Here is a 27,751-nt window from a genome sequence, read left to right as displayed (position 1 = left end):
AAGACACCCAACGCTCAAATGGCGCAGACTACCTCAATCTGGTACAATGAAACAATTACGATAACTCGCAATTTAAAAGAGGATGTTGCGAGATCCCCCTCAATGGCTAGCGGCGAATCGGGAACTAAGTACCAGCGCCCACTTAATATGCCAATGTCATTTTTGTTTTATTCTTTGGCAATGATGGAGTTTATGTGAAGCAAAGTGCATTTTCACCGTAACGCATGTTTTGAAATTGTAATTTACCATGAGACCATGTTAAAAGTAAAATAAACTCAAAGATTCTATGTTCATGAGACTGCTAATAAAAAAAAGATAGAAATATATTTACACAATACTGTAATTTAAAATATAACAGCCATTACCGAATATTGAAACAAATATTTCAAGTTATTCACGGAAAAACAACAGTAAACTTTTATCAACTATGAGACACCCGCTTCAAAATTCCCGCCACAGAACCAACTTCTATTACAGCACACAGAGCACACCTCTATTACATACATAGTGGTCATTATTACAATAGCAGATAATGTAATTGGTAATGCATCATTCTTACGCATGTATAATTATAATTAATCGTCGATTTACTGTCTAAACTGCAGGTTGATTGCTATTCTGCTGTTGCGATTGCGTCTCGCGTACAAGCAAGCATACAATAGCCAGAGAGAAATTGCGCTAACGCTAGTTAAATTATTGGACGATGCGATGCAACGATTTACAAATCATGCTATAATAATCTTTCAGTGCACAATATCATTCAATTTAAACAGCCATTTTGTTTTGGTTTATTAGTTAATGGTTGCAGTCAAAACCAATAAAACCTTTATGATGTACAGTAGCATAGCAGATTTTATTTCATTGCGTTTTGTTAACGTCATTATCCGCTATTGACCTCAAAATATAATTATTAATAACCATTGACTTACAATTATATGGACGTCGGGTCCGCGCTAAAAAGTGTCCGCACTTGTAAGGCGCTAAAATCGTATACAGAGCGCCAAACTCCGCTTTAGTCTTCATTTGTTCGACTGACAGCGCGATACTGCGATGACATTACAATTTAAATTTCGAATAGGTTGACTTGGGACATTTTTTTCGTGGTTTTTGTATTAGACCCGTCGTCCATTTATTTGTAAGTCAATGTTAATAACACAACAATGATTCCGTGGTGTTGCAATAATTTAAAAATCACATAATATAACATAACGTTATTGACAAACAGCCGTTTTCGCCATATATCTTTATTATTGAATAGAGGTGTTCCTACTTTAGACATGAACTACTGCAAATTCCTGGATAATTCATATTTTAACCTAAAGATTTTACACGGCTCTTACTGAAATACTGACGATTGAGGGTCGTATTCCAGAACTCTACTCAAGGCTCAAGTCAGGACTTGAGCAGACTTGAGTATGATTTCAAGCACTGGAAATACGACCCTAATGGCAAGGACTTGAGTATGATTTTCAGTGCTCACTGCAATACTCAAGTCATGACTTGAGTATGATTTGAAGCACTGGAAATCATACTCAAGTCCTTGCCATTAGGGTCGTATTTCCAGTGTTTAACACCATACTCTAGTCCTGACTTGAGCATTGAGTAGAGTTCTGGAATACGACCCTGAGAAAAAAAAATAAATAACATAATAACATAATAAATAAATAACATAATAAGTAACATTCGATTGATTTGCAGTTTTTCTAAAGCCGCATCCTTTAATGCTGCAGCGTCGCATTTTTATTAATACCTAATTATTCTCACTGTCAATATTTTTGTCCAATTTAATTATAGTACATGTGAATAATTCAATAATACATTTGGGAAAACATTTGTTTTGACATTTGATGTACTTCCCTTTGACAACGGTATCATGTACCTCATGTACTTGAAATGGCCACGGTTGGCATTTAAAATGACGTTACGAATTTTCGATTCCCGTGTTTGACACAGACCAATGTAATGCTATCTCTTTTGGCTTAAGACGGCACGTAATAGTTAAACAAAGACAATAATATGTTTATGTTTTCGACGTCGAAATGCATCATATACATATAACGTCTGATTTATATATGTCAACGTAACATGTCCTTTAGTTTCCATAGTCTAAGGTAAAAACAGACTATTCCTTTATTTTTTTTCCATCCTCTAAGGCACAAACTACTAATACAACTCTAAGGGGCAGAAGCCAAAACAACAAAAAAAGACACGAATAAAGTGTTTATAGTGTTTACTGCGTGGTGAAACTGAAACGATGAAACTTTAAACTTATTAATTATTATTGTTCTAATGTTCTTTCTGTTTCTTTTACACTTTTAAGTTTTACCATAAAACAGTACTTCTAATTTGTGAACAGACTACCAACAACACTTTTTCCCAAACAACTACTGATTTGTCAGTTTCTTAATTATTTAGTCTATTAATTTTTAACATAATGGCTGGACTTCTTTTAAGTCCAACAGAAAAAGTGTTTATAGTGCATGGAATTCACGTGAGTATAACCTCTCAAGTATGCAACTAACTCAACTGTAAAAGTGACTACTACGAAATTCCTTTCATTAACGTCTTTTTTAGTAAACAAACATAATTAAACGTTATACACACACCGGCTCATCTAACGGGCCACTAATAAATCCCCAAAACAGGGGAGTGCTTTTTCTAGTCTGGGCGTCTGTATTTCACTTTTTTATTTCTAATTTGAAAAAGCATATTAGCCAACTGTAATTTTTCATTCAATTGTTTTAATTTCCTACTTAAACAGTTTTGAGGCCAACTTCAAAGATACCAAAATCTTATAAATTTCGTAAACTTTAGTTAAAAAGGGTTTTTATTGATTTAATGTTAAACTGTTGAGTTTTTAAATTTTCCTACACCCCCAGAATCTTTGCACCCGAGTGGAAACAACTGCAAATTTAACTCACAAAGTCTAAAAGAAGAATTTATTTAATTCCTATATATTTCAATAAAGTTTGATGAAGCACTGAAGGATGTACTAAATTGGCTTTAAAAGATTTATTAAATTGCTACTTTATGTCAAATTACAATTTTTTTTAAGTATAAACACTAGTATTTGATATTCCCACTTTTTTGTTCCAGTAATTGTGCCAGTGTGTGCATTATCAAACCTCAATTTTTAATATCTGCTGTTTACTATGACAATATACTTTATACACTCTTTAAATTCTTTCTCAGGAAGATTACCGTTCAGATGGCAGATCAAACATCGACTACAGACCCATGGAACTGGAGACAGATGTTGTCAGTCACGCAAGTAGTTCTGCCAGACTCAGATTAGCCAATACTGACATACTTGTCGGAATAAAAACTGAGATAGATATACCCAATCCAGATTGCCCGGAATTAGGAAAAATTGAATTCTTTGTTGACTGGTAAGGCAAAGCTTTGCTCATATTTAACAAAATTTTTGTGGGATGTAAACAACATTTTTCAACTAGCTTTTTCTAAATTAACTGGCTAGAATGGACTAAAACACTCATTATGGTCATGGGAAAAATAGTGAAATTATGAATTTCTATCTTAGTTATTTATAATAGCTGTGATGTCCTAATTGTTCGATCTAACAGCTCTCAAGCAGGCTTGCACCTCTGAATTTTTCAGAATTCATGAGCTAAATTTAATTTGAAATTTACCATGAGCTTTACTATACCATACTAATACCATGAGCTTTTCGATGAAGGAAAACACCATGAAGAAACCTGCACACTTCCCAATCTGCATTAGGCCCACGTGTAAAGTACAGACCAAACCCTCCCATTGTGAGAGGAGATGCTCAGCTGTGGTGCTATAACTGTTATTTACTTTTATTTTAAAACAATTATTCAAAATTCTTAATAAACATTTGCTGCCATTTAATATGAAGCAAAATATCTAAATATTTTGAGTATTGTATTGAAGATAATTTGTTTTTCTAATTTTTTATAAAAAACAATTTTATGGAATACTAGTTGACTTAATGATAATTTTAATATTTCCCACACATATTTTTCCTTTTTTTTTCAGTTCAGCAAATGCTACTCCTGAATTTGAAGGCCGCGGAGGTGAACAATTAGCCAACACCATATCAAACATGATGCTGAGGGCGTACCACACTTCACAGGCTTTTAAACTAAAACAGCTGTGTATATTGGAGGGAAAACAATGCTGGAAACTTTACATTGATATTTTGGTTAGTTTTTAATGTACTATAATGTATAATTTTATTTCTTTTTCCATCCTCCATGATAATTTTCCGCATTTGACGTTGACACCGGTCAAAAGTTGATGTTACTGAACGAAAATACTAAATAAAAAACGAAGCTATTTTTCCGGATTTAAATAGCGTATATTTGTTTTTTCAAACAAACCAACGTTTCGGGCCCTTTACAGGTCCCATGGTCACAGTTGACTGAGGTGGTACAATCTTCAACCAGTTATGTCTAATATTGATGCAAACCAACCTATTTTTTCACTATAGTTACAATAGTTATTAATTAAATACCTTATTTTTAATTTTACAAAGAAAACATTCCAATTTACGCTACATTAAGTTTTACAAATTATTTTATTGAATGAATTTTTATTAAGTTCAATTTATTATTAATTAATAATAGAAATTAGAATAAACTAAAACATATTAATTAGTACTGCAGTCTTATGTCTGTTTGGGATTTTTCATTAGAGGAAATACTGGATCCCAAACTGGTGGTACTGAGAAACCATCTTCCCTGTTGAAATTAGGATGTTTTTTAATTTCAATGGCCTCTCGCAGCATCCTGGGTAGATAATGGACTTCTTTTACAAGGACCTGGGGTTTGTCGAACTTCATTGAATGTGTAGTTTTATCCATGACATGCTCGGAGACTACGGTGGTTTGCATCAATATTAGACATAACTGGTTGAAGACTGTACCACCTCAGTCAACCGTGACCATGGGACCTGTAAAGGACCCGAAACGTTGGTTTGTTTGAAAAAACAAATATACGCGGTTTAAATCCGGAAAAATAGTTCATTTCCTATGTGTAACAATCGCGAAAACCTAAGAACTCGATACTAAATAAAACTTCATAAAATTTTTCGAAAAGAAAGAAAATAACATATGCCTTCAAATTATATTTTTCTAACGTCTTAAAAAAATATATAATGTTCAATTTGCATAATAACCGCTTAAATATTTTAATAACCGGCAATTTATCTCACCACCGCCACCGCCGAGTCCTTAATAAATTATAATAATCTTTCAACCCTGACGTTGGCGAAATCGTCGCGCAAAACGACGGAGCCATACTTCAATATATGTCTTAATTAATGAAAGCAATGATATACAATTTACAAAAAAGTTGAAAGAGTTACTCTTACAAAAATGTTATTATAGTATTAATGAATACTTAAATGATATATTACTGACACACGGGAACAAAAGCTAAACAAATAAACACACATTAATATATAAATACAATATATCGATATATATATATATATATATATGTGTATATTTAAAAGTAAAATGAAATAATATACATATAGTAAATTAAATAACAATTATTATTACATACACATATATTTTATGTTTTGTTTGCATTTAAATTTCATATTAAAACATGTACATTTCTATCTACTGGTTTGCTCCTCTCTCCTTTCCATTATATTGCGTGCCCGAAGGGGTCCATAATATTTGGTCTTTGTTGTATTTTCTTATATTATGGTTTTGCAATAAAATATTGAGTATTGAGTAATATACGATACAAAAGTTGAAGTTGATAGTACTAAAAAACCAACAGTATTTATTTGTGCAATATATTTTGTTTGTACCTAACCTCAGTAACCGACGGCCTGCAAACGCCAAAACTGACAAAAGCCCCAGCTAGGGTAGACAATTCGTGGGTCAAGCTGCGCGTCTCCAATAGTTATTTTTGATACAAGTGCGGAAAGTTAGTCATTATTTACGAGTCCCGAGGCTTCTTGCCTCGAGCCAAAGGCGAGGGTCAAGACTCGAGACAAGTGAAAATGACAAATCCGCACGTGTATCAAAAGACGTTTTATAATACATTTGCGAAGAAACTACATTGAAAGTAAAATAAAACAGTATTTAAAAAAACTCATTTTATTTCTTTGTCTGATAAAAATTCAGAGTACAATGGGCAACTGTTGCCAGTATTCAGCTACATTAAAATTACTATTTTAGTGGCGCGGCGCGCAGCGGTCGCGCGTAATACTCACCTCCGGTCATTGTTAATACTCAATCAGCCACCTTTAAGGAAAATATTTTGGTATTTTTAAATGTAAACCGTTGTTATATAAAACACCTATATATAAGATGTTTGTAAGTAAATATAAGTTTTAATGACCAATGACTTACGTCACAAAGCACATGAATATTAAATAAATATACAACCTATTTAGTTCTATGTTTAAGACTTGAAACAACAGTAAATTTAAAAAAAATGGTAAAGTAAAAAGCACTAGTGCGAAAAATCCAACTTTCGGCACGATTTGTAGTACGAAAAATACCACGTTTTGAGCAACTGCATTAAAAATGTTTTTTTCTTGCTAAATATTATAACTACGACAAAAAGAAAAATATTGCCGTAACAATGATTAAGGCGACTATCATACTGCACCGCATCACGCAGCGGAGTGCTCGGGACGACGGTTCATACGCCCCGCACTCCCGCAGGGTGACGCGTTGAACTGAGATACTTCAGTATAACATTAAAGAACGCAACTCCACACGCCGTTGCGTGGTGCGGAGCAGTGTGATAATGGCCTAAACGAAGATACAAACACCTATGTAAATTACAATTTTGCCCTCCATACCGTAACTAACGTAACCGACATTTTTAGCGAAATTGAGTTATTAACATATCGGAATCAGCGAACCCCAACCGCCTCTATTCGGTTTTTTTAATATGTTATTTAGTTTCAGTTTTATTATTTTTAGTTGCAACCAATATTGGGATACTATTCAGTATTCTGCTTATTCGGTCTGTTTATTGCTATTTAACCGAAAACCGAATGTTGAATCACTATTCGGCTTACCTAAAAGCAAGAGGAAGAAAGAAGAAAAACCAGTAAATTATCATGTAACTAATGTTAACGCTGAATTCGAGAAAGCACAATTATTTGCTTATTTATGTTAAAAGTTTTAAAAGATCAAAGGAAATGTAACATAGGAATTAATTGATACACGTGTTACCAAAAACTAGTATTTATGGGGTCATGTTCAGGAAATATGTCATCAGGCAAGGAATTCCACTCCATAGCCATATTTTTCTAAGCAGTCAAAAACGTAATAAATCCAATGAAAGTTAAGTACTTATTGTGTAATTTAGTCATAAATAAACTCGGACAAAATCAAGTATTTATTATTTGCATATCATACAATAAAATTAATGTTTTGAAATTTAATCAAACTGAAGTGAAATAAACAATAATGTTTTTCATTAAAATGTCATAAATTTAATTATAAACTTGAAAATTAAATTACCTTTTTTGTTTCATTGTACAATATTATTTATTATAACTGAAGTTAATAAGTGGTATTTTTCGTGCCTATTTTAAGTGCGGCAGGCTGAATATAGTATTTACAACCTTGCAACACTGCTTATACGTGGGGCGCACTTTAAGTTTCCGGAATGAATAAAAAAAATACTATAAATAGTCAGAAATGAATTTATTGTTTCTCCAAATATTCCACCAATTTTGAAAACATTTATGCCACTCCTCCGTGACAATCTCTGAAACATATTTGTTATACTCTTGGACAGCGTCTTCAGGTGATGAAAATCGTTGACCGAGTAACTGGTTCTTAATTTTTGGAAATAAATAAAAATCACCAGGTGCCAGGTCGGGACTGTACGCGGGATGGTTCATAAGGTCATCGTTGTTCACCTTCAAAAATTTATTTATCTGTCTGGCCGTGTGAGAACTGGCATTATCGTGGTGCAAGATGATACGGCGTTTCCTGTTATTTTTGCGGAGTTTGTCAATAACTTCCGGCAAACAAATGGTGGTGTACCAATCACTATTCACGGTACAACGATTCTCCAAAGCAACAGTAGCCACGTGTCCAGTTTTATTAAAAAAGAAGCAATTATCCTCTTAGAGGCACTTTGCACGCGCGTCGCTTTGGTTGGTTTCGGCTCATCTCGAAAGACCCATACGCTCGATTGCTGCTTTGTTTTGGAATCGTAACTATAAATCCATGTTTCGTCACCTAGTACTATGTCCCACACCAAATTTGACGCCCCTTCATTGAATCTGGTAAGCATGGCATTGCACCAAGTCACGCGATCCGTTTTCTGTGCCTCAGTCAAATTGTGTGGGATCCACCGAGAGCACAGCTTTTTCACACCCAAATGTTTGTGTAGTATTGATTGTATTTGACTCATGCCTATGCCTAAAGGTGCCCGAATCTCATGGTATGTCACATGCCTGTCTGTTTTGATCATACGGGACACAGCATCGATGTTTTTGTTGTTCACAGCAGTGGACAGGCGACCATCACAAAATTCGTCACTGAGATTCACACGACCGCGTTTGAATTCTGCAAACAAGCTATAAATAGTCGTCTTGCACCGTGCTTCATCGCCAAAAGCTTTTTGAAGCCGAGCGAAGCTGCGCTGAGCTGTTCAATTACACTTAAGTCGTAGAAAATCATACTACGAAAATTTTCACGAGTTAAATCCATGGTGATGTAGACAACAAATTTCTAAATAGACGCTACGATGTAAAAACAAGTGACAGTCAGATGAAAGAAATTGTATTCTACAGCCAAAGATTTCCATTTTCAAATGTTGTAATTACTTTTTAAATATTGTTTATGCAAGTGGCCTGTTCCGGAAACTTATAGTGCGCCCTATGTAATCTTTCCACTAGTATCAGTCAGCAATTACATCTTGCGACGAATTCTTTTCAGCAAGAACAAAATCCTCTGCCGTCTTTTTTGGGCTTACCAGTGACTGCGGAATAGCTAAGGCCGAATTTGCTATTTTAATTCTAAAGAATGTTCATTGCGCTCTTTATATTGATTTTTATTTACGCCAAACGTTACTTACTACATATTTACTTATACTTTGTTACTGACCATTGGCTTGACTAAATAAGCTCCAAACAGGGCTCGTAATTTTGAAATACAGACGATGAATTATAAGTGGTGGCAAATTCAACATCTGACAACTTTTATTGCAGATCTCTTTATGTGCATTCGCGTTTGGTATACAATATTGCTAATGACTGTTATATCATGCGATGGTGTAATTTAAATGGTACTTATTTTCAGATACTAGAATGTGGCGGAAACTTGTGCGATGCGGTGTCGCTGGCAGTTAAAGCTGCATTATTCAACACAAGAATACCATTCGTTAAGGCGGCTCTCATGGATGGCGGTAATGTGGATCTGCAACTCTCTGATGATCCTTATGATAGTAAACTGCTGGAGGTTGGCACTGCACCACTTTTGGTAGGTAGAAATTTGGAGATATAACGCACAAAATATCCAAATACTACTGTAACTCAAATTGTGGTATTGAAAAAAGATGATGTGAAAATTTAAAAACAGAACTGAATAAAACCAATGCACAGGGTTATTTGTAAAGTACTAATAACCTCACAGGACTGCATTACTAACATCATAAACAACCATTTTTGTTCTATGACTTTAATAATTCGTCAAATTTTACTTTCAATCAAAAGTACGCTTGCACGTTTGAACTTACTACTATTATCAAATACAGATCTAAAAAGTGGCAGATAGTACAAAAAAACCTAAAAAGTTTATTTTTGTATAAGTACTTATCATGTTTTATCAAAAGTCACACACAAAAGTTATTTATTGTTTATGATGGTAGTAATCTAGTCCTGCAAGGTTGTTAGTATTTTAAAAATAATCCTGCATATATTCTCGTTTATAAATGGATAATTAAGTATTATGTAAGTATAAAAATTCAGAATAAGATCCATTCATTGTTTTTTTAAATTTTCAAATTGTGTTTTCTCAATTCCGCAATTTTGAGTTACGACAGTATTTGGTTTTATGTGCTATAAGTAGTTCTGGTAAAAATACAGACTTACTGAAATTTATTTTTTTTAAATCTATTCTCTGAAATATACCTTTTTTTAAAACGGTGTCATGATTACATATTTTTTTTAACACAACGGATATATTCGAACATATGTCAACGTGTTTACTTTAACTTATTACATTTCATTGTCCTACACAAATATAATCTATAATAATACACAAGAAACAAGTGCTGTATGTTATCTATACATTCTGAGTGCTCAAACTCCCTTCACATTTGTTAAAATTAACCTTACGCCAATGATTTAAAGTGAAAAGAATGAAACAGAAAACATTTGAAACCTTATGTTAAATAAAATTTAATTTTCGTGCAGGTGCAAATATACAGCTCTCTGAATATAGGTTAGATAAAATCGATATTTTGATGACTGTACCATTGCACTGACTCATTGAATTGCCGAATAGTATATAGATGCGTCGATTTGGTTTAACCATAAGTACCTTCGTAATTTTACATGTGTTTGTAACTGCAAGTTTTTTATAATATAGGTATATTACCTATTTCTTTCCTTAAAAATTTTTTTTCCGTATTTACTAACTTTTTTTTTTTTTTTAAGAATATATATATACACAAACACACACACACACACATATATATATAATGTGTTATATATATATGTATATAATGTGTTATATAAATAATAATAAAATAAAATAAAATTTATTTGACCGAAAATGTTTACAAATTTTAAATTTACCATGGTCCCCACACTAGGCAAGCCTGAATCGTGGGGTCCCATACATACGATTTTCTTAGAAGATTATAGCCTCTAAAAAACAACAGAAATAGATATAAGATTATGATAAGTAGGTGTACAATTTAAGAATTATTATAGCATTTAAATAAAGTTATAAATTAATAAAATAAATAAGATGAGATGCTGCTATGACATACAATTAATTAAGTTTTCAACAAAATCATACGATAAACTAAACAACCAGTTCTGTACTATACGTTTTGCTTCGAATACTGAGCAGAGTTTTATGTCACAGGATCTGAGGACGTTGTTATACAGGAATGCGGATAGGTAAGGGTGAAAGCGCCTAGCGAAGGAACTGTGTATGGCAGGGAGTTGGACACGAAATACACGTTTTGTGATCAAAGTACTGTAATTACTCGATCGAAGAACTTGTCTGTGGGCATTCACTGTCATTTTAAGAGCGAAGAGCTTGCGAACGCTAAGAACACCAGCCTCCCGGTATAGAACTGCGGTCGGGTAACGTCGGGGCTTTTTCAGCATAGTTTTAAGAACAGATCGTTGAGCTCTCTCCACTTGTAGTATGCGCGCTTTTGCTGCTCCACCCCAGCTTGAGATACAGTATGTAAGGAGTGACTGGCAGAGGGCGTAATATGTCATCTTTAACACTGCCGGCGAAGCGGCATCCCGGAGCATTCTTAATATGTTTGCGGTTTTTCTTACTCGGCCGGACAGGAAAGCTAAGTGGCGATCAAATTTAAGCATATCGTCGAGAAGAACACCAAGGTATTTAACAGTATCTGTTCTGTTTAGGGTTTCGCAGGAGCAAGCTGTTCCATCTCCACGGCATGTGTGCGCTTTAATCGCAGGTAGTGATAATGGAGCCGTCGCCGAGGTCTTGTGAAAGCAGATGTACTGGGTCTTTTTGACATTTAAGGTGACGATGACATTCGAGGTTACTAATGCATACCCTTCAACTTTTTTATAGTCACAATAACCAATTCAGAAACGAAATTTGAACCCTGTACTACAATTTTAACACGTGCCGACGAGGCTGCAAAGTTTTTCAAAATATGAGAAATTTACCTGTACTAGCTATCATATCTAAATGATGGTAGTTCAACATATTTTGTTACTCTTAGGAAAAAAATCAAAACAAAAATATTTTATGAATAATTCCAAAGTATATTTAAAACAAAATAAAAATTAGAAGCTTAGAAAAGTTAAGTAGGGTATGTTCTTTTTAGCGTCTTCTTTTTACAATCAGGATACAGTGTTCTGTGCTCCTGAACACAGCGCAAAAGGAATTGCTTCTGTTCTTCATTAGCTGTTATTTTGCCATGAACATCTTGAATGAGTTTCACAGCTCTTTCTGCAGCGTCGTTGACAGCTTTAAGAGAGTTAACTTTTCTTTTTGCCTCCATGAATACAGCATTTTCTTTCCATGATGAGACGTCATCTTCAAGAAAACTGGTTTCAATCTTTAATCTTGAAAATATATGCTTGCTTGAGGTAGAAACAAACTGATCCAAAGTTTTATCTAGAACAATATATGCAGTAAATTAGAAATAGTAAAATATTATCACAATCCATACATCATTAACCTATTTGGTAGGTCAACGCCATACATAGATCGAATAATACATTAATAGAACAGATGATCTTCGTACCATATAAAAATCTCGATATTTCTTCTTTAGATGGAATGTATCTCCTTTGTAGATGGCATGAACTTTTCCCTTCTAAATTAGTCACAATTCGCTTCTTGGTTTCATCATCTACCGAATCATCAAAAATCGATAATATTGCTATTTCTTCTAACAAATACCACAAGTGTTGGCAAAACTTGTTTAAAGTTGCTTGAGAAATAACTGAATCAATTTTTTCGAAACTCTTCAATATTTTCAAAAGGCACAAATTTTGATGAGGTGCTTTATCTGCCAAACTGCACTCAAGCTAGGGTTTGACTTAAGCAGTTACAATAAATAAGCAAATGTCTCTTAGAGCTAGCTTTTCCTTCGCTTTCATTTTAACTTGAGACTGCAATAAACATATTTTCAAAGAGTAAATAGCTCTGGCCATCCACCGCGCTTGATGCATAGCACCAGGAGGTCTTATTTTTAGGTTTTTATCCTCATCACCACCCAAAACTTTGATGGATAACTCGATCAGTTCGCGGTAGTCATCTCTCACAATGGGCTCTCGTAGTTTATGCTTATAAAACATCACTAATTGAGCGATTTCTACGTCATTAATATGTTGTTTCACAAATTCGAGATAAGATTGAATGTTAGTACAGTCAATATTAATCCAATTATCTGAGTTTTTTAAATAGCGGAATATCAGGGCTTTTAGTATTGGGGGTATTTTTGCTTCAAACACACGTTTCAAAACAAGTTCATAAATATGTTGGCGACAAGCAAACAATAACAGATCTCTTTTTAGCTTTTGTTATAACAGAGCGCATGCTCCACTAAAACGGCCAGTATTAGAGGCTGTAGTGTCGCAACACATTATTTGCACCTGGTCATTCAAGTTCCAATCACTAAATGCATTTAAAATTGCGTTGGCTTGATCTTTGCCAGAAGAGCTATCCAGTTTTGGCACAGCAAGGTGTTGTTCTTTATCATTGAAAGAAATCAGCACTGGTAACCTCTCTTCTTTAAAAGTCCTGACATTTAATCCAGGTAACAGTTTCCCGTCCCAGTGAATAGTTACTACTTCGGACAAATGATCTTCAAAATCCGCCTTTATCGCTAGTGCCCTTTCCTTCCTCATGTGAGATCGAACCCTTTGAATTTACGATTTATTTATTGGGTATTTGTCTATGCTGAGACCTAACACTTCTACAGTGGTTTGAAGAATATAAACGGAGTCTCTAACACTTAACTGGCAACTATCTAACGCTGCGACTAGTTTTGGTGAAATAAAATCCTTTCTCCCTCGTTTTCCTAACTGAACCATCGCTACAGCAGCGGTTGATGTCTCCGGTAAAGGTGCTTCATCAGAACTGCATGGACTATTTTCAACTTCTTGTACGGGTAGATAACCACATGATGAAGAACATGCAGTCGGTTTTCTTCTCTCTTCCTCTATTTTGCGTAGCCGTGACCTTTCTTCTCTCTCGGCTAATTTTTTGTCTACTCCAACCAAGCAGCCCGGACGGCTTGGTTGCCTCTGTTTTTGCAAGAACGTTATATCGTCCTCTATTTTCATTATTTTGAGGGCATCAGCGTGTGCGATATCAAATAAATTATCCAAACTCATTTGGAATTCCTCCGTGCGCCTTTTGTGTATTTCGTGGGATTTTTTTGAAGTTTCCGCCAAACAGTAAAGATCCACGAGTTTCTTAACACAGTTTGGAAGTGATTTTGTGGGTATTCTTGCTTTTTCCCAGAAAATAAGGCACTCGCGAATAACTAGATTAGCGCTTGCACTGACAGACAATTTAACTTCACGAATGTTAAAAAACAACACCGCGTACGGTAGTTTGGCACCTGTTATTTGATGGTTTGCTGCGCCGACTAAGAATATACTTTGCTTAGCACTTCGTAATTTTACGGACATTTTAAGAATTCAAATAATGAAACGTCTAAATAGTACAACTAATTGCATTTCAATGACGAAAAAACGATTGCGCGCCACCAACGCGCTTGTACTCTATTGTAACTTGTATGAACAGCTGCTGAAATTACAGACACATGGGACTTGTCCACTTATGTCTCAGGGTAACGTGGCAGTGCTCCCAACATCTTTGCGATTTAAAGCTCTAAGTGGCACTGCAACTGTTATAGACTGGTATGTCGCTTTCCACCAGGCGCACGACTTGTTCGTCCCGTCACTTGGTATTGTAAAATATATATATTATTACTGAATTTCGATGTTTTGTTTAATATTTTTTGTTGTGTATTGTTCTTGCTGTTTCAGGTAACTTTATGCAAGATAGGCGACAAATGTGTAGTTGACCCATCGGCAGAAGAAGAAAGTTGTAGCGTAATCTCTCTAGTAGTTGGCGTGACTGGCAATCCGAAATACTATGCCAAACCAAATGAGAAAGTGCTAGACGTTGAGGGTAAATGTAGCACTATAAGTATGAACGGACCTGGCAGTCTTGCGCCGAAGACTTTGAAAGATGCTATCAATCAAGGAATGTAAGTTGAAGAATCTTTCAAAGGAAAAACCAATATTTTTACGCATAACAAATTCGTTAAGCCATAATTCTAAGAACAGGCTAAATCATGCGATGATATTAAGGGATTCCGCAGACAAGACGCAGTCTAAAAAATTTTAGCTACAACAAAATGTCTTCTCCTGTGTGTAATCGGATCTAAGCGATGAGCTGTTCAACTCTCAAGATTAAAAAATAGTACCGCCGGAATAAGCTTATTCCAGCGTGGACAATAAAACAGCCTTATAACTTTAAAACGGCGTAACGACTAAATCTTGATATTTACAACTAAATCACGACTTTTTTAGTGCATCACATCTAAACTAGGTGCTGTGTTCTCGAGATTTAAGAAAGGTGCCGCTGGAATAGGCTTACTCCAATGTAAGCGTTAAGACGCCCTTAGAAGTTTAAAACGGTGGACTGACTAAATGACCACTATTTATTTGACTAGTCAAATTTAAAACACTCATTTATGATCACGCTGAAATACGCCCTTACTTATGAAATAGTCCGTTGTAAATTATTGAATCAAAAAGCGTGACGCATACGACAGGTTTTTTTTTTCAGTAGATAAAACTGAACGCGTAACCACCTCTCTGGTCACACTAACTTAGAATTCGGGAATTCACCAAACATTTGCACGGAATCGCATAGTCATTTATATTATAGCATAGCTTTATGTAATAAGAGCGAAAAAGACGTAGGTAAGTTTTGGTGAATCCCCAAGAGTGAACGGAGTCCCCTAGAATCAAGAGTTACCATTTTAAACCAACAAGCACGTCCGACCGCTGTCAAATACTTAGGGAAATGGACAATTTCTACCCACTCTAGTGGACTTGAAAATGGCGGACCAAATTATATCTACTGTTTATAATAATAATAATAATAACAACAACGCACACACTCAACATAGCCCCGCACTAGGGAAACCCTGTGTCGCGGTTGCCATGGACACACACATAGACAACCACAAATTACACCCAAACTCACGAGAGAAATAAATGTAGGCCATACAAAAAAAAATTCCCGGCCCGGGAATCGAACCTGGGACCGCTGCGTAGCAGTCCGGCATGGTCACCGTTCGGCCACGGAGGCAGTTAAACTACGGATCAAAAAAGTCTAAATCACAAGCATTCAAGCTATTCAAGTTTTCGATAATGGTGACGCTGGAATAAAACCCGCTCAAAAACAGAGGTGTTCTTCTTCTAAAATGTCATGGCCCCATCGAAGTAATCGATGATTTCGCCTATGTCAAGTTGAGGAACACACGCGTTTTTACTCAAAAATTTAACGGTGAATTTCGACAGATTTCACTGCGAGGAGAGCTTCGATTATGGAAACTAATTTTTCCATCCTCTAAGGAGGAGAGTCTACAAATCTACAACGATAAAAACAGAGGTCAAAGCTTGCATAACTATTTCGGCAATCAGTTATATGTCAACCTTTGTCACTTGTTGAAGCTCCAGAGTTCGTTTAGCAATAACAGTTTACTCTTTTCAGAATCGCAGCGAGGGCTCTAGATGAAGCATTAGGTAAAGCACTTTTACGTGAAAGAGAAGAACATGTAGGATTAAAGAAACATTCTTATGGATTCCTTAAATAAAATTTTATATTTACCACATGGTTTCATTAAAACGCTAATTTACACGATAAGCCTTTATTGAACTGAATCGGTTACATTTATATTTCTAAACTTTAATTCTATCTGTACCCATCTGTCCCTCAGTCCTCACGTATCACATTCGTTGAATACTTTCCTTCAATCTGACTCTACATTAAATCTAATAATTAAATCCTAGGCCATGTTATGAATAGATAAGACACAGTAACGTAATAAAAATATACATAAATATCACAATCAAAAAATAATTGCCTCGGGAATGTCAAATCAACCAAAATGAACCAGTTTCAATTAAATTAAATTCTAAATAAGAAGTAAATCCTACGAACAAATTATATGTTCAAAATATTCTTAACAAAATCTAAAATTAGCACCAAAAAATCAAAAACTTGTACCGTTATTTCGTTCCTTTACAACTACGACCATCTAATGCCTAAACCACTACCATACATATTTAAAAATTTTATTAAGATGATAATTATATGCTGATTATAAGTAAATTTGGTTACACATTTACTACTTGAAACATAAAGAAAACTCGTAAGGACAATATAAGTCCCTTGACTCTATGAATACTGCAGCATACATTTTGCTGAGCTCAAGCTAACAAGAATGATTTTCTCATTTATACAAGACAACTACGTTACACAGACAAAAGTACACAAATAGGCCTTTGAAATGGCAAATATTTGGATCATATGTGATGAAAGTTTTAACAATACAATGTAAATATTTCTTGTGAATATGATCCTTATCCGTGTTATAGTTTGCGTTTACTGCCTCTGAGGATTAACAGGGGTAAGCAAGTCGAGGACAGCTGCGATGTTGCCGTTCTTGCTCTCGAGGAGTTGAGTTAGCCAGCCGCCATCGTTGGTGAAGCCCATGGCCAGCATGTGTTCGATTGCGGCTTGGATGTGCGCCTCTGTCATTTGAAAATATGATTTAGAAACGAAGGAAACACTACACGTTTACCTGTACTGCATATAAAAAGGATTGTTCTTCTTTTTGTACTTGCAAATAATTGTGAAATTCAGAGCAAAGGAAAAAAAAATACTGCGATTGGTAAGTTATATAAAAAAGATTTTAATTAAGTTTTCGTTTCTTTGTTTTAGTTTTGTTATTTATTTCTAGATAGATCTGTTAGATATTTCTATTCTGTAAACTTCTATAACTTTCCATTTATAGAATACAAGACATTTATTTTAGTTATAAACGAAATCGTGGTGTTTTTCAATTAACACGGTAATTTCATTTGAACAGTTGTACTTAATTATAATTGTTTCTACTTTGTGAATCATTATGATTACAAATGAATTTCATTTGTTAAAACATTACACATGGAACGTAAAGTAGGTATTTGATAATTTTATTATCTGGATATGATTCATGTCGACAATTTGGACAAAGTTCTGTATCTTGCGACTTTATAATAATTCTTCTTGTGTAAAAACATGCATTGGACACTACAATAAGATAAACAGTGGCACAGTTGTAAATCCTTATTAGTATGCATTTTTTGCGTATACTACTTACTAGGGTGGCGCGGCTGCGGGTAGGTGGGTTGTTGGGGCGGGCGTGGTTGGGCCCCTTGTGTTTGTGGCTGCGGATTATGTTTTGGTAGCGGCTGCTGCGATGATTGCTGTTGGGGTTGCGGTTGTGGTTGAGGGCGAGGAGCCTGCGGAGTAGTCGGCTGCGGCGCCGTTGGTTGCGAATCCTCATATCGGCGAATCCGTTCTTTAGGATTCAACACTGAATGTTAATTGAAAGACAAGTTATTTTCAAACATTACAACAGTTCGAGACATAATAATATCAGTAACGATTAGACACAACGATGTTGTTCTTGTGGAAACACAGTTACAAAACAAATGAATGTCATTGACGCTTACCAGCAGAAGCAGCATGGAGCGGAGGATACAGGCTCTGGCTCTCAGTGATCTTTACATGCTCTTGAAACTTTTCAGGCAGATTGAAGCCAATTGGAGCCGGTGCCTCGTCTTGGGAGGCTTGCTTAACGTAGGCATCCATCAAATCTAGAATAATTTAAGCGAGTTAATAGAGTCCATGTGATGAAAAGTGGTAACTACTACCTATAGATATTTACGATATTAAAGTATCCTCAATATAGCAAATGCGTTTACAGCCATAGCAAATTATATTTTAGGTTTCTTATGCCTTTGATTGAGATGGCTTTTTCTACAATTCCATCTGGAATACAGCAGTGCTGCCTTCCAATACAAATAAGCAGTGTGGTGGCACTTAGCCATGAAGGTTCAGCATAGGCATAGAATCCTATTACCAGTGGAAGAATATCAGACAAATGTAATAACTCTTATATTCTTTTAATAAAAACATGTTATTTTGCGTTACCTAGTCAACGAAACTATACATACTTAAACTTGCAAAGAAACAAACCTTTCTCCTTATTGATGACAGTCCAGTCATCAGCTTTGTCAGGAGATTCATCCCTCTTCGAGGCATCACTGGAAGATGATGCCCCTGAATCGATGCTCACTTCATCAGCATCTGAAGCCTTTTCATCAACCTGGGTCATCTCAACATCATTAGTGTTGACGGAAACGTTGATAGTGGCGACATCATTAGTGTTGACTGAGGCATTGTTGGTTGCAACATCATTGGTGTTAACAGAGGCGTCATTGCTGACAGCGCCGTGTGTAGCCATGGTGCTCTTCATGGCACACAATTCAATGAGTTTCACGATATTATTAATGTTCTTTGGGATGGATTTTGTCGGCATCTCAATGTTGGTGGTAGAGGTAGTTGGCTCGGGTTGATCACGAGCTTGAACATTCTCCGCTGCTGTCTTCTGCTGTTCTTGAGGCTTATTTTGCTGTTGTTGCTGTGCCTTTGGTTCCTGCTTGGCGTTAGGCGTAGCAGGGTTGTTACCACAATCAATATCGATGTCGCCAGCAAGGTTCGCGAACTCGTTCATGTAGGTGGCAAAAGTCTCGAGCCAACTAGAACGCGGACGACGGTGGTGACGATCGGGGCGCGGATGGTCATCATGCGAGCCGTGCGGTCCGTGGTCGCCACGATGCTTCCTCTCGCCACTGCGCTCGCGTCTATGACGCTTAAAAGTGCATTCCTCGGGCACAGATTGAACAACCGTTTTCAAGAATTGACGGGATCGCTTAATAGCAGCCTTGATCACAGTGCGCTAGGGGAAAGAGAGATAATGCTTATGTAATTGCATCAACAAATAAAATAATTAACAAATAGAATAATCATGGTGTACATTATCTATTTTACGCTCTCACTAGATACTTACGGGTAAGGTGGGTGACGGCACACGCACCATGCAGTGCTCAGGGTGCATGCCGGCGTTCTCGCACTTGGCGCACAAATCGAAGTCTTCGCACGTAGTGCACTTGTAGCGAAACCCGACGATTGCATTGTTACACCCGTCGCAGCATATTCCGAAATGGGTCATGGTGCCAGTATCTTCAAAAGAACATGTATTTTTTGCTATCAAAAGAATATGTACTTCCTTGACTATGTAATCCTAACTGCAGAAACAGTACCACAAAAATCATCCCCCCAGTACATTGAAAAAATTCATCATACCCATCGACAATAAAAAGGGACATCTAAATATGAGTTATGTTTTAGCCAAGCCTGAGTCACCAGGATATGAGGAAATATAGTCAAGTCATACAATTTTGTGTATAAAGATCATTACAAGATAATAATAACGCAACAAACTCATAACCCCGCACTAGGGAACCATGTATCGCGAGTGCCATGGACACACATAGACCACCACAAGTTACACTCAAACTCACGAGAGAAATAAATGTAGGCCATACCTATTTTTCCCAGCCTGGGAATCGAACCCAGGAGCTCTGCGTGGCAGTCCAGCATAATAACCGTTTGGCCACAGATGCAGTTAATTATAAGATGATAGATAAGATGTAAAAATTTAGGATTTGAAATAAAAACTTGTTCATGCTTTGCAAACTTACGAAACTGTAATGTTTTTATATACATTAAATAATAATAAGATGATGTCGTGGCCCAATATCAATCAAAGGTCCCTCATAGCTTGATACATAAATATATAAACCAACCAGCAACAACGGTGTAGTCGGCGGCATCAGATTGGAGGAACACAGGACGCTAGTATAAATATAACAATTTTTTACATGACTCATAGAAGCATCTCTTGATAAGAATAAAACACAATATTTATAACTCGTTTTCAAATTTGAATTTTTTGTGAAAAAGTTAAAAAAATTTCACTAAAACCAATGATTATTATGCATCTTTTTTTCCAAAGAAGTTACTGCTAAAATATATTGCATATGCATCTTAAATGTTGACATTTCCTATATATTGCCACTACAATTGTTATTGCGGAAGGTATTCAGGGAATATCACAATTTTACAATGGTAATATTTTCTAAAAGCTTAAGTAATGCCAACTAGAAATTGATTAATTAATTGAATGAATCAATTTGTTCAATTATCGACATACTAGCAGTTTTCCTTACATGAAAAAATATATTTAAAATTATAAAACCGTATAATCTACTAGATTTATACTCTTTAAGTCAAATGCTAGAAGAAAATAAATTCAGATACATTTATACCAATGTAGTCGCTATTTAACTTACCAGCAGCACCGGTTGCATTATCTGGAAATGTAGCAGAGAAAATGCAGTGACCACCATCTTCAATTTGGATCTCTAGCTTCCTTATGTGGACGTGCAACTTGATGAGGCTGCTACCCATTGATGTGATAGCTGTCATCAGCTCATCATCAGATGATATTGTCACATCATCTCCTTCTTCATCTGTTTATAAAAGGAATATTACTTTCTTTTTTATATTTCTTTGTGTTCATATTACATTTCTACAGTACAAAATGGAGACAATTATTTAAGAATATAGAATAAATATTGTAACAAACATTCAAGTTTCAGTTAAAGTTATTAAATTTATAGCATGATTCTGGTGATGTTTAAGATTTGGAAGTTTCTAGAGATGCGATGATGTAAAATCGAATGATAAAAATTTATTTAAATATCTTATTGAGATAATTTGTAATGAAGAGAGAATCTAAAATAAAGAAAATAATTTAAGAACAAATAATAAACAAACTAGAGAGCATTCAATTATTATGTTATTAAATTACCAAAAAAACTACACAACAAATAAAAACTCAACAACAAAGCATAAAACTGCAATGCAACAAACTTTGAACAATTTCTCTAAAAACATCATGCAAATCTCGAAACAAAAGAAAATGACCCGAATACAAGGTGAATGCATATTATGCATACTGTATTGAAGAGAAGTACACAATAGTTGATTCGATTTATCAATTTTATGGTGTCAATCTCCATGGGTAAAATATTCCGTTTTATGCATAGAGAGTATGTAGTAATCAGGGTAATTGATTTCTATCTTTATACTCTAATTTTTATCTAAAATTACAACTGCAACAAATATTTTTTGTTCTTGATACAATATTACAAATTCACTTTTTCTTTTTGACCTGGTTGACAGATTATTTAAACACAATATGTGTGCAATGTAAAAATAGGAAATGTCACAGAAGTCATCCTAAGTGAAATAGACCCATAATAACAAAATTTCGCACAGAAATGCAGATTACATTAGTTACAAGGACAATATAGCCCATTATGAATTACCCTTTACAATGAACTTATTAGTGGTAATGGTACCTAGAAATTGTATTTCACAACTGTTACTCAGCTTCTTTAATTATTGATTTTTCGGCTTACCTTGCCAAGCCACGTAGTAACTTTTTTCCTTCAATCCAGGGAAGATCTCTTGGAGCTTAGCATTCAAATACACGAAGCTGGTGACGAGAGTCTTCTCTACACCAAATCGACGCACTTCAGTCTTCTGACCGGCAATCCAGTGCGTAAAAACTTTAAAAGGTACTTGATCCTCCATGTTGGTTTCTACAAATTTGTACATTATCATATTATATAGTTCTATAGAGAATCAATGCGGAGCCATTTTGTTTTCCTTCCATATATAGGTACCTAGTTTCTATCTAGGAGAGTAAAATAACATTACGGAATTTTTTAATATGATGTCCATTGTTCAAACCATGTAAAATATCAACACTTTTAATATAATCTAAAACAGAGAGCTGAAACTTACCGCAAGCTTCAATTTTAATATTAATAAACACTGTTTTAAATGCACGAGCGACACACACTTTGCGCAGCGTATAAACACCGTATGTTGATTTCGTAATGCGTCTCACTATAAATATACTTTCAAAACATGTGAATCATCGCTATCGAATGATGGAGAAAACAATATTGTATTTCGTTGTGCAATGCAACACAAATGTCAACGTCAACAAAACAAAAAGTCATGGTGTAGATGGTCGACATTCGTCGCTTATTTTGATAGATATTGGCGCCAGATATTTTATTATATCTAATCACGTTACAATCAGTCGGAGTCGTAGGTCGGAGTGTTTTGTCTATGACTCAACTCACACTGGCGCTGAGTCGAAGCGTTGCGACGCGTTATGTTTTTCGCCTATAGCATATTCATCTCTATTTTCCTGGTTATTAATGTACAAATTTGTGTTATGCAAATATGGAGTCGACGACGACGGAGAGACGACGCTTGGTTGCAGTCGAGTGGCTTCGCGCTAAGATGCGCGTCGTCGCGCGTTACTTAGGTGCAGTGAGGCGTCAGACGCCGACCACAATGTGATCCGGGCGCACTAATGCGAGCGTCGTCGTGCGTCGTCAGGCGTTGTAATTGAAAAACAGGACACGACACGCGACGCTTCGACTCCAGTGTGAGTTGAGCCTATATTTCATGTATCTAACAAAATTATAAGCAAAGTTTAAAAAATTCTTCTAGCCTGTTTCTTTTGCGCAAGTGTATTATTATAGCAAAATACATCAACACAATTTAACTTAGGTAAACAAAGCACATATTTCTACCTACAAAGAGTAGAAATATTACACATTATGGTGAAAATGTAACCGTCTCACCACAAATTAGAAAGATATCGTCTTACAGGCATAGACAATAACATCGTTGTATGCTTTTTAGTACCAGTAGAGCTTCTTGTGAAAGATTTCGTTCAGGGGAAGTACGGCCGTGGTACTGTCATCTTACCTATGAGACCTCGGTCCTCGGCGGGAGCGATCCTAGTTAGTTCAATCGGTCAACTGAACTAAGCCGGTCTTCTAGTTCATTTAGTTCATCTAGTTCCTTAGTTAGTTATTTCGTCAAGTTCATGTTGTCTTTGCTCGGACATTGAACAAACGCTCCAAACTAGTAATTTTATTCACATGAACTACTACGGACTTCTAGTATAATGAGGTCAATAGTACACTGTACTAAATATTTAAAAATACAATTTGTATGGAATCGGTACTATTTGATTTTCCGTCATATTTTGCAGGTTTAAGACTGTCATTCTAACTAAATACCCTTTTTTTTCAACAACAATGTATTTTAGTTAGAATGGTGTGTTTAAAAATTCTCATTTAGGTGCAACTATTTCATATACTCGTACATGTAGGTTGACATTATACATACAGATACAAAAAAATATGAGCACTTACTTTTTTGCAAGCTTATACATATTATGGAGATACGTATTACAGACTTAGAACGAGGTGGCAACATTCAAGTGCATCCCACTCGAACTTGTACTAAGAGTAGTGAAAGATCGCTATTTGTCCCGCTCGCACCGTTCCTACTGAATAAAAGACAGGTGAACTATTAAAGCAGAAAGTTCCTAGTTCGTATTGAACTAAAAAGAACGATGAACTATTAAAACCGTGCAAGACGAACTAGTTCATATCGGTCAGTGTCGGGAATATATTCCTAATAGTTCGTAGTTCATGAACTATACAAGCCTATTACCTATTTCTGCCGCCAAACAGTAATGTCAGCATTACTGTGTTCCGATTTTGAAGGGTAAAGGGTGCTGGTGAAATTGCAGGCACATGAGACTTGTCAACTTATGTCCAAGTGTGCGGGCGCATTGGCAGTGCCCCTCAGATCTTTGCGACTTAAAGCTCTGAGTGGCACTGCAACTATTATGGACAGGCGTGTAGCTTACCATCAGGCGCACGACTGTTCGTCCCGTCATTTAATATTATTTAAAAAATGCTCGCTCATGTGGCTTAAGACTTATTATATTATACTTAATATGATATTAGATTACTTTTCTTAGCGCATTGATAAAAGAAAAATAAAGTATGTGAATTTGACCATGATTTTATAAAAGAATTGAAAAAAGCGCACCACAAGAGCTCGGCAATCCCATGACCTCACAAAAGAGTCAACCACAAATTAAAAAGATATACCCATAGATATATAATTAATAATATATAGTATAATATATATATAATTGGCAACTCTGTACTGTAACTGAGGGACGAACGATAAAAACTATTGAAAGAAAATTCGTGTCATTATTGGTCATTGCATTACATTACTTTTCGTAGCGCCACGTTGGATTACAAATGTTGAATATCATTTTCATTCTGAGTCAATCTCGAGATGACGAAATAAATACAAAAGTGTATCAATATAAGTTTTATTATCTTATTAAAGAATAAGCAAACACAAATAAATTACAACAAGGAATTGTACTTAATAATACAGCATACATTAATCTTGGTGTGGTTTAGTTGAATCTGTCTTGGTTTCATATCCATATGTTTTTTCATCAACAAACTTTGGAGGTCCACCAAGCTGCGTAGACTCGGGGACATTTAATTCTTCATTTAGTTTCTTAGCCAGAAAATAAATCTCGGCTAGTGCAATAATTAGAGCGCACATGACGCCCAGAAGGAGTCGAAATCCGAAATCTAGTGATCCTGGTCCTATTGTCCACTCCACACCTTTGAATCCAAATAAGAATCCAGCAAAGATTGAGATTATAAACTGACCAATAGCAATGAGTTGACGATTCACTTGCTTCACTGGAAAAACAAAATGGAACAAAACACAGTGCACATATTTATACTTACATATATGAATACTTACATTGTTATACAGATATATATTGTTATATAAATACTTACATTGGTAAGATATGCTATCTTCAGGAAACCTCATTCTTACATTGTCAACACTCTTGGTCATTTGCCTGTACTCTCTAGCTTCTTGTTGAGCCCTCAGTTTTACACATCTTGCTTCCAAATCTGGATTCCTCTTTAATATTTTATTTTGTGGAGTTTCAATGTGGGAACCCTCTAAAAGAACATGCAAGTAAGGAATGTCTTCTTCACCATTTGTCCTTCTCTTCTGGAGGTGAGAAAACAACCAATCTAAATCAGAAGTAAGTAGGTAAGGACCATCTCTGGATTGTAATACACCTTCCTGTATTTCATTTTCAGAAGTTTCTTCTAAAATTGGTTTGGAATTTTTCTCTTCCTCTTTATCAAACTTAGTATTAGAAGTATTATTAGGCGCATCCGCTATGTCAATTTCAAACTTTTCCACAAAAATCTTAATCTTATTTAAATTCTCAAAATCTTTGTTGTTTAACTGTATTTGGTCTGATATCTCAGTTTCAATATCTGTTTTATTTTTATTTTTTGTAAACCTCGATATGTTGGTAGGAATGTCATCACCATTTACATTTTTTAGAAACTGTTTTAAAATGTCAGATGGGAATATTTTAAGTTTGGTATCAACAAGTGATCCTTTCAGATCCATTGTTTAATTGTTAGCAATATTCAGTTTATGGTTTAAGTCAGCATACAAGTCTCTCAGTTCCTCTTCTTTTTCTTCAAATGTATTTTCAATTCTCTTGCATTTAAAGTTCATATCATCAATGAACTGATCCCATTCCTGTCGCCTCTTTTCTTGATTTTCAGCTCTTTTTTGCTTACAAATCTGAAACATAAACAAAATCTGATTAAAATGCAGGAATTTTTAGGGATTTAAATATATAATACTTATTTTATTTAAATATAATATTTAAATACCAGAATCGTAAATAGCTTAACCATTAGGCACATCTGTCATATGTAACAATTGACTTATATATTAATAACTTAATTTCCTAAATATTACCTCATGAAATTCAAGGTATTCCTTATCAGAGTTTATACAGAGTAGCTGTAACTGTGTCAACTTCTCATTTAGCACTGGTATTCCAGTTCCTGCACTCTTCTTTATGTGATCTACTTGGGTATCCTTGATATCAGTAAATTTTTCTAATATTGAGAACAGATTTTCTACTTCTCTGTCACCCCGCTTTTCCTTTGAAAGATAATTTTATTTAGTTAAACGAGTACTTTTCTTTAGAAGGTACGGTGTGTAGGTATCTAATTACTACTTTCTAAGTATTTAAATAGGTATTTAATTACTACTTTCTAAGTATTTAAATGCACACAACGTCTAGAGTCAATCAGATTATGAAAAAGTCTGCGTGGAAGTGAGTTGCTAGTTTTAGGATACATACGTACCTCGAATTCTTTTTCCATAAACTTTATCTCGCCATTAAGAAAGGGACGATGATCGAACAGTCTCGACCAAACTTCCCCGATTTCTGGAATTAAAGATAAAGATTAATGAATATTTCAGTGTAGATTAGATATTTCTAAATCGACTCAATTCACACACAAGTTTTAAATGTCAAATGTCTACGTAATAAAACAAAAAAAATGCGTACAGACTTCATTAAATCTTTTATATGAAAATACAACAATTTTAACAAATTTATAAATTTCCTCAAATCGAAAATAGGACACCAACCTCGTGACAGCTCCGTCATTGTATTGTATCATTCATTCGTATTAGTCTATACATTCATTTTTTTTGACAGCTGTAGAATGATTGTCCTTACTCATGTAACGTTATTAATCTCAAATTTATTTATAAGTCAATGATCTCAAAGCATAATATTTCCTTTGTTGTTTTCATCCTCTATGTAATATTTAGATTAATAAAAAAATGCTTCTACCGTGCTAGTGCTGCCAGAGATGTCCAGTGGGTTAAAACTAGTGTTGGATCAAAAAAAAATTCCATTTTGAGAAAAATATTTTTCCCCCATTTGACACCTTTCAACAATTGAAGTGAAGATACTGAACGAAAACTATGTAGCCATTATAAATATTTTCTTTACCTGTGATCATTCGCTGTTGTCCAATCTTTTTAAGATTTAATACAATATTATTTTATAATTCACACTAAATC

The 27,751-nt window shown here is 35.1% G+C and overlaps 4 protein-coding genes across 7 annotated transcripts; 1 reads left to right on the top strand and 3 right to left on the bottom strand.

The window, feature by feature from the left end:
* The first annotated feature begins 2,357 nt into the window (after window positions 1-2,357).
* Window positions 2,358-16,554, top strand: LOC113230026 (exosome complex component RRP42). Its single transcript, XM_026463756.1, has 6 exons — window positions 2,358-2,491; window positions 3,193-3,389; window positions 4,021-4,186; window positions 9,278-9,457; window positions 14,704-14,927; window positions 16,445-16,554. The coding sequence occupies exons 1-6, from the start codon at window positions 2,435-2,437 to the stop codon at window positions 16,545-16,547; spliced, it is 927 nt and encodes a 308-aa protein (XP_026319541.1). The 5' UTR covers window positions 2,358-2,434; the 3' UTR covers window positions 16,548-16,554.
* A 679-nt stretch (window positions 16,555-17,233) lies between these two features.
* LOC113230025 (protein ref(2)P-like) lies at window positions 17,234-22,515 on the bottom strand. Of its 2 annotated transcripts, none has more exons than XM_026463754.1 (7): window positions 22,333-22,515; window positions 21,199-21,378; window positions 19,854-20,026; window positions 18,980-19,742; window positions 18,454-18,597; window positions 18,099-18,314; window positions 17,234-17,487 (listed from the first exon to the last, which is right to left on the bottom strand). In XM_026463754.1, exons 1-7 carry the CDS (start codon window positions 22,505-22,507, stop codon window positions 17,339-17,341), a joined length of 1,800 nt encoding a protein of 599 aa, XP_026319539.1. In that variant the 5' UTR covers window positions 22,508-22,515; the 3' UTR covers window positions 17,234-17,338. The 2 variants fall into 2 exon arrangements, with proteins under 2 accessions (XP_026319539.1, XP_026319540.1); XM_026463755.1 differs by having other exon boundaries at window positions 18,099-18,299.
* A 2,617-nt stretch (window positions 22,516-25,132) lies between these two features.
* LOC113230415 lies at window positions 25,133-26,284 on the bottom strand. Its single transcript, XM_026464334.1, has 2 exons — window positions 25,630-26,284; window positions 25,133-25,527 (listed from the first exon to the last, which is right to left on the bottom strand). Exons 1-2 carry the CDS (start codon window positions 26,264-26,266, stop codon window positions 25,214-25,216), a joined length of 951 nt encoding a protein of 316 aa, XP_026320119.1. The 5' UTR covers window positions 26,267-26,284; the 3' UTR covers window positions 25,133-25,213.
* On the bottom strand, window positions 26,257-27,568 carry LOC113230417 (biogenesis of lysosome-related organelles complex 1 subunit 5). 3 transcript variants are annotated; one of them, XM_026464337.1, is made up of 4 exons: window positions 27,519-27,568; window positions 27,022-27,104; window positions 26,627-26,815; window positions 26,257-26,464 (listed from the first exon to the last, which is right to left on the bottom strand). In XM_026464337.1, exons 2-4 carry the CDS (start codon window positions 27,037-27,039, stop codon window positions 26,270-26,272), a joined length of 402 nt encoding a protein of 133 aa, XP_026320122.1. In that variant the 5' UTR covers window positions 27,040-27,104; window positions 27,519-27,568; the 3' UTR covers window positions 26,257-26,269. The 3 variants fall into 3 exon arrangements, with proteins under 3 accessions (XP_026320122.1, XP_026320120.1, XP_026320121.1); XM_026464335.1 differs by having other exon boundaries at window positions 27,311-27,545; XM_026464336.1 differs by having other exon boundaries at window positions 26,257-26,446; window positions 27,311-27,545.
* Window positions 27,569-27,751: the final 183 nt, after the last annotated feature.

The sequence above is a fragment of the Hyposmocoma kahamanoa genome, unplaced genomic scaffold (genome assembly GCF_003589595.1).
Source record: "Hyposmocoma kahamanoa isolate Upper Pololo Valley unplaced genomic scaffold, ASM358959v1 63, whole genome shotgun sequence".
NCBI classification, from domain to species: Eukaryota; Metazoa; Arthropoda; class Insecta; order Lepidoptera; family Cosmopterigidae; genus Hyposmocoma; species Hyposmocoma kahamanoa.
The sequence above is the reverse complement of the archived record's forward strand: the minus strand, read 5'-3'. Positions and strand labels throughout refer to the sequence as shown.

Excerpts from the sequence above, each read along its gene's own strand:
- LOC113230415 (XM_026464334.1), bottom strand. The coding sequence starts at position 26,266 with ATGGATCTGAAAGGATCACTTGTTGATACCAAACTTAAAATATTCCCA. Across the intron at positions 25,528-25,629 it reads AGATAGCATATCTTACCAAT|TGAAGCAAGTGAATCGTCAA; the intron begins GTAAGTATTTAT and ends TTGTTTTTCCAG.
- LOC113230025 (XM_026463754.1), bottom strand. The coding sequence starts at position 22,507 with ATGGAGGATCAAGTACCTTTTAAAGTTTTTACGCACTGGATTGCCGGT. Across the intron at positions 20,027-21,198 it reads TAATGCAACCGGTGCTGCTG|ATACTGGCACCATGACCCAT; the intron begins GTAAGTTAAATA and ends GTTCTTTTGAAG. Across the intron at positions 17,488-18,098 it reads CCCGCAGCCGCGCCACCCTA|AGGCGCACATCCAAGCCGCA; the intron begins GTAAGTAGTATA and ends TTCAAATGACAG.
- LOC113230026 (XM_026463756.1), top strand. The coding sequence starts at position 2,435 with ATGGCTGGACTTCTTTTAAGTCCAACAGAAAAAGTGTTTATAGTGCAT. Across the intron at positions 2,492-3,192 it reads TTATAGTGCATGGAATTCAC|GAAGATTACCGTTCAGATGG; the intron begins GTGAGTATAACC and ends ATTCTTTCTCAG. Across the intron at positions 9,458-14,703 it reads TTGGCACTGCACCACTTTTG|GTAACTTTATGCAAGATAGG; the intron begins GTAGGTAGAAAT and ends TTGCTGTTTCAG.
- LOC113230417 (XM_026464335.1), bottom strand. Across the intron at positions 26,816-27,021 it reads TTATGGAAAAAGAATTCGAG|GAAAAGCGGGGTGACAGAGA; the intron begins GTACGTATGTAT and ends TATCTTTCAAAG. Across the intron at positions 26,465-26,626 it reads AATACCTTGAATTTCATGAG|ATTTTGTTTATGTTTCAGAT; the intron begins GTAATATTTAGG and ends CATTTTAATCAG.